The sequence below is a fragment of the Salmo trutta genome, chromosome 34, assembly GCF_901001165.1.
Source record: "Salmo trutta chromosome 34, fSalTru1.1, whole genome shotgun sequence".
Taxonomy (NCBI): domain Eukaryota; kingdom Metazoa; phylum Chordata; class Actinopteri; order Salmoniformes; family Salmonidae; genus Salmo; species Salmo trutta.
The window spans coordinates 24,223,387-24,240,226 of record NC_042990.1 but is presented as its reverse complement, the minus strand read 5'-3'; the positions used below and the strand labels follow the sequence as shown (position 1 = coordinate 24,240,226).

Below are 16,840 nucleotides of genomic sequence, written 5' to 3'. Positions count from 1 at the left end.
AAGGGGTCTGAGGATCTCATCTCGTTACCTAATGGTAGTCAGGCTACCTCTAGCGAGCACATGGAGGGCTGTGCGGCCCCCCAAAGAAATGCCACCCTACACCATGACTGACCCACCGCCAAACCGGTCATGCTGGAGGATGTTGCAGGCAGCAGAACGTTCTCCACGGCGTCTCCAGACTCTGTCACGTCTGTCACATGTGCTCAGTGTGAACCTGCTTTCATCTGTGAAGAGCACAGTGCGCCAGTGACGAATTTGCCAATCTTGGTGTTCTCTGGCAAATGCCAAACGTCCTGCACGGTGTTGGGCTGTAAGCATAACCCCCACCTGTGGACGTCGGGCCCTCATACCACCCTCATGGAGTCTGTTTCTGACTGTTTGAGCAGACACATGCACATTTGTGGCCTGCTGGAGGTCATTTTGCAGGGCTCTGGCAGTGCTCCTCCTTGCACAAAGGCGGAGGTAGCGGTCCTGCTGCTGGGTTGTTGCCCTCCTACGGCCTCCTCCACGTCTCCTGATGTACTGGCCTGTCTCCTGGTAGCGCCTCCATGCTCTGGACACTACGCTGACAGACACCGCAAACCTTCTTGCCACAGCTTGCATTGATGTGCCATCCTGGATGAGCTGCACTACCTGAGCCACTTGTGTGGGTTGTAGACTCCGTCTCATGCTACCACTAGAGTGATAGCACCGCCAGCATTCAAAAGTGACCAAAACATCAGCCAGGAAGCATAGGAACTGAGAAGTGGTCTGTGGTCACCACCTGCAGAACCACTCCTTTTATTGGGGTGTCTTGCTAATTGCCAATAATTTCCACCTGTTGTCTATTCCATTTGCACAACAGCATGTGAAATTCATTGTCAATCAGTGTTGCTTCCTAAGTGGACAGTTTGATTTCACAGAAGTGTGATTGACTTGGAGTTACTGTCACGGTTGTCGTTGGTAATGGAGGACCAAAACGCAGCAGGTATGTGTAAGCTCATCTTGACGTTTATTAACTCAGAATGAACGTACAAAAATAACAAACAAGAGAACGAACGATCAACAAACAGTCTAGCAAGGCACAAGGCTAAACACAGAACAATCTCCCACAAACACACAGACAAACACACCCAACTAATATAGGACTTCCAATCAAAGGCAACACCACACAGCTGCCTTCAATTGGAAGTCCACCCCAATTAACTCAACATAGAAACAGACTACATAGACTAAACAGAATACATGAATCTCAAACAGTGCCCAAAAACCCCCGGAATACTAAATCAAATGCCCTTACTACAAAACCACCACCCTGAACCACATAAAACAAATACCCTCTGCCACGTCCTGACCAAACTACAATAACAATTAACCCTTATACTGGCCAGGACGTGACAGTTACATTGTGTTGTTTAAGTGTTCCCTTTATTTTTTTGAGCAGTGTGTGTGTGTATATATATATATATACACACACACACACACACACACACACACACACACACACACACACACACACACACACAAAATGTCTTGAAGTGTAATATGGGATAGATACTGATTGCCATCCATTTATCAATCTCCACCCCTTTTGGCTGTTGCCCCTGACAGACAGCAGCATTGACCAATCGGAGCTGGTGTCGGAGCTGCTGAAGGAGCTGTCCAATCACAATGAGCGTGTGGAGGAGAGGAAGGCAGCGCTTTGTGAGCTCTTGAAGCTGATTCGAGAAAACACCCTGCAGGTCTCCTGGGATGAACACTTCAAAACCATCCTCCTGTTACTACTGGAGACGCTGGGGGACAGAGAGGTACATGTACACACACACACACACACACTCAATATGTGCATCAATGCATATACAAACACACTTTGACCAAACTCTCTCTCCCCTCTGCAGCATGTGATCAGGGCGTTAGCTCTGCGTGTTCTGAGAGAGATTCTGAGCCGTCAGCCCTGGAGGTTTAAGAACTACGCTGAACTCACCATCATGAAGGCCCTGGAGGCGCACAAGGACCCACACAAAGAGGTACACACACGTACACACACACACTCCTTATAATAATACACACACTCCATATAATCTCTCGCACATGCACACATTTACACTGGTATAATCTCTCTCACATACACTCATACATTCATTCCAACTGTGTGTATATAGGAGCTATTATAAATCTGGTACTATAACCCTGTTCCTGTGTGTATATAAGAGCTATTATAAATCTGGTACTATAACCCTGTTCCTGTGTGTATATAGGAACTATTATAAATCTGGTACTATAACCCTGTTCCTGTGTGTATATAGGAGCTATTATAAATCTGGTACTATAACCCTGTTCCTGTGTGTATATAGGAGCTATTATAAATCTGGTACTATAACCCTGTTCCTGTGTGTATATAGGAGCTATTATAAATCTGGTACTATAACCCTGTTCCTGTGTGTATATAGGAACTATTATAAATCTGGTACTATAACCCTGTTCCTGTGTGTATATAGGAGCTATTATAAATCTGGTACTATAACCCTGTTCCTGTGTGTATATAGGAACTATTATAAATCTGGTACTATAACCCTGTTCCTGTGTGTATATAGGAACTATTATAAATCTGGTACTATAACCCTGTTCCTGTGTGTATATAGGAACTATTATAAATCTGGTACTATAACCCTGTTCCTGTGTGTATAGGAGCTATTATAAATCTGGTACTATAACCCTGTTCCTGTGTGTATATAGGAGCTATTATAAATCTGGTACTATAACCCTGTTCCTGTGTGTATATAGGAACTATTATAAATCTGGTACTATAACCCTGTTCCTGTGTGTATATAGGAGCTATTATAAATCTGGTACTATAACCCTGTTCCTGTGTGTATATAGGAACTATTATAAATCTGGTACTATAACCCTGTTCCTGTGTGTATATAGGAACTATTATAAATCTGGTACTATAACCCTGTTCCTGTGTGTATATAGGAACTATTATAAATCTGGTACTATAACCCTGTCCCTGTATGTGTAGGTGGTGCGAGCGGCAGAGGAGACTGCAGCCATGCTGGCGTCGTCCATCAGTCCAGACCAGTGCATCAAGGTGTTGTGTCCCATCATCCAGTCAGCTGACTACCCCATCAACCTGGCTGCCATCAAGATGCAGACTAAAGTTATAGAGAGGGTCCCCCATGAAGGACTAGTCAGCATGCTGCCTGAGATAGTCCCCGGACTCATACAGGTAACACACACATACAGGCTCAGTTGGTAGAGCATGGTGTTTGCAACGCCAGGGTTGTGGGTTCGATTCCCACGGGGGACCAGTACGGGGGAAAAATGTATGAAATGTATGCATTCACTACTGTAAGTCGCTCTGGATAAGAGCGTCTGCTAAATGACTAAAATGTAAATGTAGGTAACACACACACACACACACACACATGCATACAGGTAACACACACATGCATACAGGTAACACACACATGCATACAGGTAACACACACGCATACAGGTAACACACACGCATACAGGTAACACACACGCATACAGGTAACACACACACGCATACAGGTAACACACACACGCATACAGGTAACACACACACATACAGGTAACACACACACGCATACAGGTAACACACACACGCATACAGGTAACACACACACGCATACAGGTAACACACACACGCACACATACAGGTAACACACACACGCACACATACAGGTAACACACACACGCACACATACAGGTAACACACACACGCACACATACAGGTAACACACGCACACATACAGGTAACACACACACACACATACAGGTAACACACACACACACACATACAGGTAACACACACACACATACAGGTAACACACACACACACACACACATACAGGTAACACACACACATACAGGTAACACACACACACACACACATACAGGTAACACACACACATACAGGTAACAAACACACACACACATACATTTAACACACACACGCATACAGGTAACAAACACACACACACACATACATTTAACACACACACGCATACAGGTAACACACACACGCATACAGGTAACACACACACGCATACAGGTAACACACACACGCTTACAGGTAACACACACACGCTTACAGGTAACACACACACGCATACAGGTAACACACACACGCATACAGGTAACACACACACGCATACAGGTAACACACACACGCATACAGGTAACACACACACGCACACATACAGGTAACACGCACACATACAGGTAACACACACACGCACACATACAGGTAACACACGCACACATACAGGTAACACACACACGCATACAGGTAACACACACACGCATACAGGTAACACACACACGCATACAGGTAAACACACACACACACATACAGGTAACACACACACACACACATACAGGTAACACACACACGCATACAGGTAACACACACACACACATACAGGTAACACACACACACACATACAGGTAACACACACACACACACATACAGGTAACACGCATACAGGTAACACACACACACATACAGGTAACACACACACGCATACAGGTAACACACACACACACACATACAGGTAACACACACACGCATACAGGTAACACACACGCATACAGGTAACACACACACGCATACAGGTAACACACACACGCATACATACAGGTAACACACACACACACATACAGGTAACACACACACACACACACACACACATACAGGTAACACACACACACACATACAGGTAACACGCATACAGGTAACACACACACGCATACAGGTAACACACACACACACACACATACAGGTAACACACACACACACGCATACAGGTAACACACACACGCATACAGGTAACACACACACGCATACATACAGGTAACACACACACGCATACATACAGGTAACACACACACACACACATACAGGTAACACACACACACACATACAGGTAACACGCATACAGGTAACACACACACGCATACAGGTAACACACACACACACATACAGGTAACACACACACGCATACATACAGGTAACACACACACATACAGGTAACACACACACACACACATACAGGTAACACGCATACAGGTAACACACACACGCATACAGGTAACACACGCATACAGGTAACACACACACACATACAGGTAACACACACACACATACAGGTAACACACACACACATACAGGTAACACACACACACACACACACACATACAGGTAACACGCATACAGGTAACACACACACACACACACACATACAGGTAACACACACACATACAGGTAACACACACACATACAGGTAACACACACACATACAGGTAACACACACACATACAGGTAACACACACACACAGGTAACACACACACCAGACAGGTAACACACCAGACAGGTAACACACACCAGACAGGTAACACACACCAGACAGGTACACACACACATACAGGTACACACACACACACATACAGGTAACACACACACACACATACAGGTAACACACACACATACAGGTAACACACACACATACAGGTAACACACACACATACAGGTAACACACACACATACAGGTAACACACACACATACAGGTAACACACACACGCACACATACAGGTAACACACACACGCACACATACAGGTAACACACACACGCATACAGGTAACACACACACGCATACAGGTAACACACACACACACACATACAGGTAACACACACATACACACATACAGGTAACACACACACATACAGGTAACACACACACACACACACACACACATACAGGTAACACACACACATACAGGTAACACACACACACACATACATTTAACACACACACACACACATACTGGTAACACGCATACAGGTAACACACACACGCATACAGGTAACACACACACGCATACAGGTAACACACACACACGCATACAGGTAACACACACAACACACACACACACATACAGGTAACACACACACACACCACATACACACACACACACACAACACACCACATACAAGGTACAACACGCATACAGGTAACACACAACGCATACAGGTAACACAACACACGACATACAGGTAAACACACACACCCATACAGGTACAAACACATCACACACATACAGGTAACACACACACACATACAGGTAACAACCACACACGCAATACATACAGTAACACACACACACACACTACGCATACAGGTAACACACGCATACAGGTACACACGCATACAGGTACACACACACGTCATACATACAGGTAACACACAACACACGCATACAGGTAACACACACACGCATACAGGTAACACACACACACACACATACAGGTAACACACACAGATACAGGTAACACACACACATACAGGTAACACACACACATACAGGTAACACACACACACAGGTAACACACACACGCATACAGGTAACACACACACACACACGCATACAGGTAACACACACACACACATACAGGTAACACACACACACACGCATACAGGTAACACACACGCATACAGGTAACACACACACGCATACAGGTAACACACACACGCATACAGGTAACACACACACGCATACAGGTAACACACACACGCATACATACAGGTAACACACACACGCATACATACAGGTAACACACACACACATACAGGTAACACGCATACAGGTAACACACACACGCATACAGGTAACACACACACACACATACAGGTAACACGCATACAGGTAACACACACACGCATACAGGTAACACACACACATACAGGTAACACACACACACATACAGGTAACACACACACACACACACATACAGGTAACACGCATACAGGTAACACACACACGCATACAGGTAACACACACACACATACAGGTAACACACACACACATACAGGTAACACACACACACACACAGACAGGTAACACACACACACCACACACACATACAGGTAACACGCATACAGGTAACACACACACGCATACAGGTACACACACACACACACACATACAGGTAACCACCACACGCATACATACAGGTAACACACACACATACAGGTAACACACACACACACACACACACATACAGGTAACACGCATACAGGTAACACACACACGCATACAGGTAACACACACACGCATACAGGTAACACACACACACATACAGGTAACACACACACACATACAGGTAACACACACACGCATACATACAGGTAACACACACACACACACATACAGGTAACACACACACACATACAGGTAACACACACACACACACATACAGGTAACACGCATACAGGTAACACACACACATACAGGTAACACACACACATACAGGTAACACACACACATACAGGTAACACACACACATACAGGTAACACACACACACACAGGTAACACACACACACACAGGTAACACACACACATACAGGTAACACACACACATACAGGTAACACACACACATACAGGTAACACACACACATACAGGTAACACACACACATACAGGTAACACACACACATACAGGTAACACACACACATACAGGTAACACACACAGGTAACACACACACATACATTTAACACACACACACACACATACTGGTAACACGCATACAGGTAACACACACACGCATACAGGTAACACACACACGCATACAGGTAACACACACACACATACAGGTAACACACACACACGCATACAGGTAACACACACACACATACAGGTAACACACACACACACATACAGGTAACACACACACACACACACACACATACAGGTAACACACACACACACACATACAGGTAACACACACACACACACACGCATACAGGTAACACGCATACAGGTAACACACACGCATACAGGTAACACACACACACATACAGGTAACACACACACACATACAGGTAACACACACACGCATACATACAGGTAACACACACACACACACGCATACAGGTAACACACACACATACAGGTAACACACACACGCATACATACAGGTAACACACACACACACACACGCATACAGGTAACACACACACGCATACAGGTAACACACACACACACATACAGGTAACACACACACACACATACAGGTAACACACACACACACACATACAGGTAACACGCATACAGGTAACACACACACACATACAGGTAACACACACACGCATACAGGTAACACACACACACACACATACAGGTAACACACACACACGCATACAGGTAACACACACGCATACAGGTAACACACACACGCATACAGGTAACACACACACGCATACATACAGGTAACACACACACACACATACAGGTAACACACACACACACACACAAAGTAACACACACACACACATACAGGTAACACGCATACAGGTAACACACACACGCATACAGGTAACACACACACACACACACATACAGGTAACACACACACACACGCATACAGGTAACACACACACGCATACAGGTAACACACACACACGCATACATACAGGTAACACACACACGCATACATACAGGTAACACACACACACACACATACAGGTAACACACACACACATACAGGTAACACACACACGCATACAGGTAACACACACACGCATACAGGTAACACACACACACACATACAGGTAACACACACACGCATACATACAGGTAACACACACACATACAGGTAACACACACACACACACACACACATACAGGTAACACGCATACAGGTAACACACACACGCATACAGGTAACACACACACACATACAGGTAACACACACACACATACAGGTAACACACACACACATACAGGTAACACACACACACACACACACACATACATACAGGTACACCGCATACAGGTAACACACACACACACACACACACATACAGGTAACACACACACATACAGGTAACACACACACATACAGGTAACACACACACATACAGGTAACACACACACATACAGGTAACACACACACACACAGGTAACACACACACACACAGGTAACACACACACACACAGGTAACACACACACATACAGGTAACACACACACATACAGGTAACACACACACATACAGGTAACACACACACATACAGGTAACACACACACACACATACAGGTAACACACACACACACATACAGGTAACACACACACATACAGGTAACACACACACATACAGGTAACACACACACATACAGGTAACACACACACATACAGGTAACACACACACGCATACAGGTAACACACACACGCATACAGGTAACACACACACGCATACAGGTAACACACACACGCATACAGGTAACACACACATACAGGTAACACACACATACACACATACAGGTAACACACACACATACAGGTAACACACACACACACACACACACACATACAGGTAACACACACACATACAGGTAACACACACACACACACACACACATACATTTAACACACACACACACACATACTGGTAACACGCATACAGGTAACACACACACGCATACAGGTAACACACACACGCATACAGGTAACACACACACACGCATACAGGTAACACACACACACACACACACACACACATACAGGTAACACACACACACACACACATACAGGTAACACACACACACACACACACACACATACAGGTAACACGCATACAGGTAACACACACGCATACAGGTAACACACACACACATACAGGTAACACACACACACATACAGGTAACACACACACACATACAGGTAACACACACACACATACAGGTAACACACACACGCATACATACAGGTAACACACACACACACACGCATACAGGTAACACACGCATACAGGTAACACACGCATACAGGTAACACACACACGCATACATACAGGTAACACACACACACGCATACAGGTAACACACACACGCATACAGGTAACACACACACACACACATACAGGTAACACACACACATACAGGTAACACACACACATACAGGTAACACACACACATACAGGTAACACACACACACAGGTAACACACACACGCATACAGGTAACACACACACACACACACACATACAGGTAACACACACACACACATACAGGTAACACACACACACACGCATACAGGTAACACACACGCATACAGGTAACACACACACGCATACAGGTAACACACACACGCATACAGGTAACACACACACGCATACAGGTAACACACACACGCATACATACAGGTAACACACACACGCATACATACAGGTAACACACACACACACACACACATACAGGTAACACGCATACAGGTAACACACACACGCATACAGGTAACACACACACACACATACAGGTAACACACATACAGGTAACACACACACGCATACAGGTAACACACACACACACACATACAGGTAACACACACACACACACACATACAGGTAACACACACACACACACACATACAGGTAACACGCATACAGGTAACACACACACGCATACAGGTAACACACACACACATACAGGTAACACACACACACATACAGGTAACACACACACACACACATACAGGTAACACACACACACACACACACATACAGGTAACACGCATACAGGTAACACACACACGCATACAGGTAACACACACACACACACACATACAGGTAACACACACACGCATACATACAGGTAACACACACACATACAGGTAACACACACACACACACACACACATACAGGTAAACACGCATACAGGTAACACACACACGCATACAGGTAACACACACACGCATACAGGTAACACACACACATACAGGTAACACACACACACATACAGGTAACACACACACGCATACAGGTAACACACACACACACACATACAGGTAACACACACACACATACAGGTAACACACACACACACACATACAGGTAACACGCATACAGGTAACACACACACACATACAGGTAACACACACACATACAGGTAACACACACACCTACAGGTAACACACACACACATACAGGTAACACACACACACATACAGGTAACACACACACATACAGGTAACACACACACACACAGGTAACACACACACACACAGGTAACACACACACATACAGGTAACACACACACATACAGGTAACACACACACATACAGGTAACACACACACATACAGGTAACACACACACATACAGGTAACACACACACATACAGGTAAACACACACACCTACAGGTAACACACACACATACAGGTAACACACACAGGTAACACACACACATACAGGTAACACACACACATACAGGTAACACACACACATACAGGTAACACACACACATACAGGTAACACACACACACACACAGGTAACACACACACACACACACACACACTACAGGTAACACACACACATACAGGTAACACACACACATACAGGTAACACACACACACACAGGTAACACACACACATACAGGTAACACACACACATACAGGTAACACACACACATACAGGTAACACACACATACAGGTAACACACACACATACAGGTAACACACATACAGGTAACACACATACAGGTAACACGCACACATACAGGTAACACACACACATACAGGTAACACACACACATACAGGTAACACACACACACACAGGTAACACACACACACACACACACATACAGGTAACACACATACAGGTAACACACATACAGGTAACACACACACATACAGGTAACACACATACAGGTAACACACATACAGGTAACACACACGCATACAGGTAACACACACGCATACAGGTAACACACACGCATACAGGTAACACACACGCATACAGGTAACACACACGCATACAGGTAACACACACACATACAGGTAACACACACGCATACAGGTAACACACACACATACAGGTAACACACACACATACAGGTAACACACATACAGGTAACACAGACACATACAGGTAACACGCATACAGGTAACACCCATACAGGTAACACGCATACAGGTAACACGCATACAGGTAACACACACACACACATACAGGTAACACACATACAGGTAACACACACACACATACAGGTAACACACACACACATACAGGTAACACACACATACAGGTAACATACACACACACACATACAGGTAACACACACACACATACAGGTAACACACACACACATACAGGTAACACACACACATACATACATGTAACACACACACATACAGGTAACACACACGCATACAGGTAACACACACGCATACAGGTAACACACAAACATACAGGTAACACACACACACACACACACACATACAGGTAACACACACACACACATACATGTAACACACACACACACACACATACAGGTAACACGCATACAGGTAACACACACACGCATACAGGTAACACACACACGCATACAGGTAACACACACACATACAGGTAACACACACACGCATACAGGTAACACACACACGCATACAGGTAACACACGCATACAGGTAACACACGCATACAGGTAACACACGCATACAGGTAACACACATACAGGTAACACACATACAGGTAACACACATACAGGTAACACACGTACAGGTAACACACGTACAGGTAACACACGTACAGGTAACACACGTACAGGTAACACGCGTACAGGTAACACACATACAGGTAACACGCATACAGGTAACACACATACAGGTAACACACATACATACAGGTAACACACACACACATACATACATGTAACACACACACATACAGGTAACACACACGCATACAGGTAACACACACGCATACAGGTAACACACACAACATACAGGTAACACACACACACACACACACATACAGGTAACACACACACACACATACATGTAACACACACACACACACACACATACAGGTAACACGCATACAGGTAACACACACACGCATACAGGTAACACACACACGCATACAGGTAACACACACACATACAGGTAACACACACACGCATACAGGTAACACACACACGCATACAGGTAACACACGCATACAGGTAACACACGCATACAGGTAACACACGCATACAGGTAACACACATACAGGTAACACACATACAGGTAACACACATACAGGTAACACACATACAGGTAACACACGTACAGGTAACACACGTACAGGTAACACACGTACAGGTAACACGCGTACAGGTAACACACATACAGGTAACACGCATACAGGTAACACACATACAGGTAACACACATACATACAGGTAACACACACACACATACATACAGGTAACACACGTACAGGTAACACACGTACAGGTAACACACGTACAGGTAACACGCGTACAGGTAACACGCGTACAGGTAACACACATACAGGTAACACACATACATACAGGTAACACACATACAGGTAACACACGTACAGGTAACACACATACAGGTAACACACATACATACAGGTAACACACATACATACAGGTAACACGCATACAGGTAACACACACACATACAGGTAACACACACACATACAGGTAACACACATACATACAGGTAACACGCATACAGGTAACACACATACATACAGGTAACACACGTACAGGTAACACACATACATACAGGTAACACACGTACAGGTAACACACACACGTACAGGTAACACACGTACAGGTAACACACACATACAGGTAACACACATACATACAGGTAACACACATACATACAGGTAACACGCGTACAGGTAACACGCATACAGGTAACACGCATACAGGTAACACGCATACAGGTAACACGCATACAGGTAACACGCATACAGGTAACACGCATACAGGTAACACGCATACAGGTAACACGCATACAGGTAACACGCGTACAGGTAACACACGTACAGGTAACACACGTACAGGTAACACACGTACAGGTAACACACGTACAGGTAACACACACACACACATACAGGTAACACACACACACATACAGGTAACACACACACACACACATACAGGTAACACACATACAGGTAACACGCATACAAGTAACACACATACAGGTAACACACGTACAGGTAACACACATACAGGTAACACACACACACACATACAGGTAACATACACATACACACACACACACATACATACAGGTAACACACACATACATACAGATAACACACACACACACGTACGTACATGCATGCATGCATACATACATACATGTAACACACACACACATACAGGTAACACATCCTCTTTATTCAGGGTTATGACCCACTGTCATGTTATGGAGGGCTATAACCCTTCTGTCGTGTAATACAGGCTAATAACCCCTCTGTCATGTTATGCAGGGTTATGACAACTCTGAGAGCAGTGTCAGGAAGGCCTGTGTATTCTGTCTGGTGGCCCTCTACGCAGTCATAGGGGAGGAGCTAAAACCTCACCTCAACCAACTGTCTGGCAGCAAAGTGAGTGACCATGCCCACTTTCTACTAATCAGACCCATTATCTGTGTTCCAATACATCCACTCTAGCACACTGCATTCTTAAATTCATCAATACATTTTATATTACTGGATCAGGAGGATTCCAGAAACTGCTTCAGTTCTCCAACCCTAACTCTCTTCCCCCTCTCCCCAGTTGAAGTTGTTGAATCTGTACATCAAGCGTGCCCAGTCTGGCTCCAGTGGTGGTGAGCCCCCAGCAGACAGCCTATAGAACACATGAACAGCCCACGGGACAACTATGGAGCTGCACTCTCCCTCTGGAGACTTTTAACACAGACACACAAGGACACACTCTTACATGGATGCACAAACGCTTACATGAACACACACGTGCACTTACTTACACGCTTACATGAACACACATACGCTTATACGTACATCTGCTTACACGTAAACATGTTGATAAGAAGGCTCTCTGACACACACACTGTCCTGGACCCCCCCCCCCCCTCCTGTTACCTCCAAGTCGCCTACTGCAGGGCACTCTGCAATGCACTCTGGGACGAGAGCAGTGTTGTAGTTCCCCTCACTGACGTTGAAGATCCAACCTGCTCTCTGAGATTCACCCCTGACGTCGACACACCTCGCCCTCTGATCCCGAACTCACTCTGAAGCCTCAACGCTAACGGTTTCAACTTTGGTTTAACTTCCTGGTTTTAGTAGAATAGGGGAGGGGCCGGAACAGCAGCATGATGTAGCCACACCCCAGGCAGGACAAATAGATAGAGGGAGTGAAGCAGGTAGAGGAGCATGTATGTGTGTGAGAGGAGGGGGGTGTATATCTGTGGTCAGTCAGCCTGTCCGTCATAGTGGTTGGGTGGGTTTTAGCCCCTGAAACTGAAGGCAAATCTGAAATGGCACCCTATTCCCTTTGTAGTGGACTACTTTTGGCCAGAGCTACATGGTGCCACCACATACGGCTCTGGTCAAACTATAGGGAGTAGGGTGCCATTTCGCCTCAAAGCATTCTCTGTCCGTGGAATGGCGCTAGTTCCACCCTGTAGCAGTGGGAACATGGTACGACCACCCCTGCACAGCACTAATGCTCATAAGCGGGTCACAGTAGATCATAACTGCTCTTAGCAGCTACGTAGGCAGTGAGTGTGAGGTATAGGAGGCATAATGTGCTTGGCTATGCATGACGATGATTTTAACAAGATCTTTTTATCCGGAGCCTATTAACTGTCACAGTAGAAAGGAGGGGCGAAATTAAAGTTAATGATGTCTACCCCTTTCAGAGAAGTCCATGGTACCTTCCACTGCTCCCCGCCATGTCTTGGATGAGCTCATTTCAGACAGAAAGAGGGGGAGAGGCTTATATACATCAAACTATGACCAGACATGGCTTATTATTATTAATATTATTATTACCTAGTGGATATGTAACTATACATGATATTATAAAAAATGGAATAATATCCGATAACGACGTCATTTAGGAGAGTCCCTGAAGGACGTGTTCGCTCTACGTCCTGATCTGTTTTATTTTCTGTTGCGCGTTCCGTAGTCTCTCACGTTCGTTTTCCCACCGGGGAGACATGTATTATTTACTGATCAGAAACTGTCGAGTCACCTTTCGCCCCCTCCTTCTCTTTTTTCCTTTCCTCTCTTCTGCTTCCTCTTGTTGTCATTCTCTCCCTCTTCTTGTGACATTCTAGTCTTCACTGTGTTTCCCTCAGTGCATTTACAAAGCTGTGCTTACAATAAAATGAAAAATAAAGAAAACTTGTACAGACCATAAGCTTGGTTTCTGTCTGTTACTGTGAGGGACAACTGTTCTGCTAACACACACACACACACAAACACACACGTGTTCTACAATTAAACCAAGTCCTGTCCCTTGCGCACTGACTGGAATCAACTGGTAATTATTTACCAGAGGACAACACAAGGAAGATACTTCTGCTAGACAGTGTGTGTGAATGTGTCTAAATGTGAAAGCTGCAGAATAGATGGTCAACATGAAAGCTGAACTATAACCTCGTATTAGGCTCTGAATGTGTGGTGGGAGAGGTAACTTCAGTACTAGGCTGTTGTAGTAGTTGTTACTGGAACTGTCCTGGAAAGGACAATGTGAAGAAAATATCTAAGCCAGTAGAGAACAATTTGGGTTGTCCCTTTGTGAATCCGGCCCAAATGTATGGCATTTCACATTTCCTCTCAAACTTAATTGAATTCTCTTGTTTATTTTGATCCAGTACAATGATCATACAGTGCAGAATGGAAAGTATTCAGACCACTTCACTTTTTCCACGTTTTATTACGTTACAGCCTTGTTCTAAAATTGATTAAATGAAATGTTTTCCTCATCAATCTACACACAATACCCCATAATGACAAAGCGAAAAATGTTTTTTAGAAATGTTTATTTGCATAAG

General features: G+C 44.6%; 1 protein-coding gene across 20 annotated transcripts in view; it reads left to right on the top strand.

Moving 5' to 3' along the window:
* The window catches only part of clasp2 (cytoplasmic linker associated protein 2), a 94,639-nt gene extending 78,436 nt beyond the window's left edge, over positions 1 to 16,203 (top strand). For all 20 annotated transcript variants that reach the window (XM_029732329.1, XM_029732327.1, XM_029732334.1 and 17 more), the window contains 5 exons: positions 1,591 to 1,787; positions 1,878 to 2,006; positions 3,002 to 3,208; positions 14,307 to 14,423; positions 14,596 to 16,203. In XM_029732329.1, the coding sequence (XP_029588189.1) occupies positions 1,591 to 1,787; positions 1,878 to 2,006; positions 3,002 to 3,208; positions 14,307 to 14,423; positions 14,596 to 14,673 (728 nt within the window). In that variant the 3' untranslated portion in view covers positions 14,674 to 16,203. The remainder of the gene's footprint in view (positions 1 to 1,590; positions 1,788 to 1,877; positions 2,007 to 3,001; positions 3,209 to 14,306; positions 14,424 to 14,595) is intronic.
* The last annotated feature ends 637 nt before the right edge of the window (positions 16,204 to 16,840 follow it).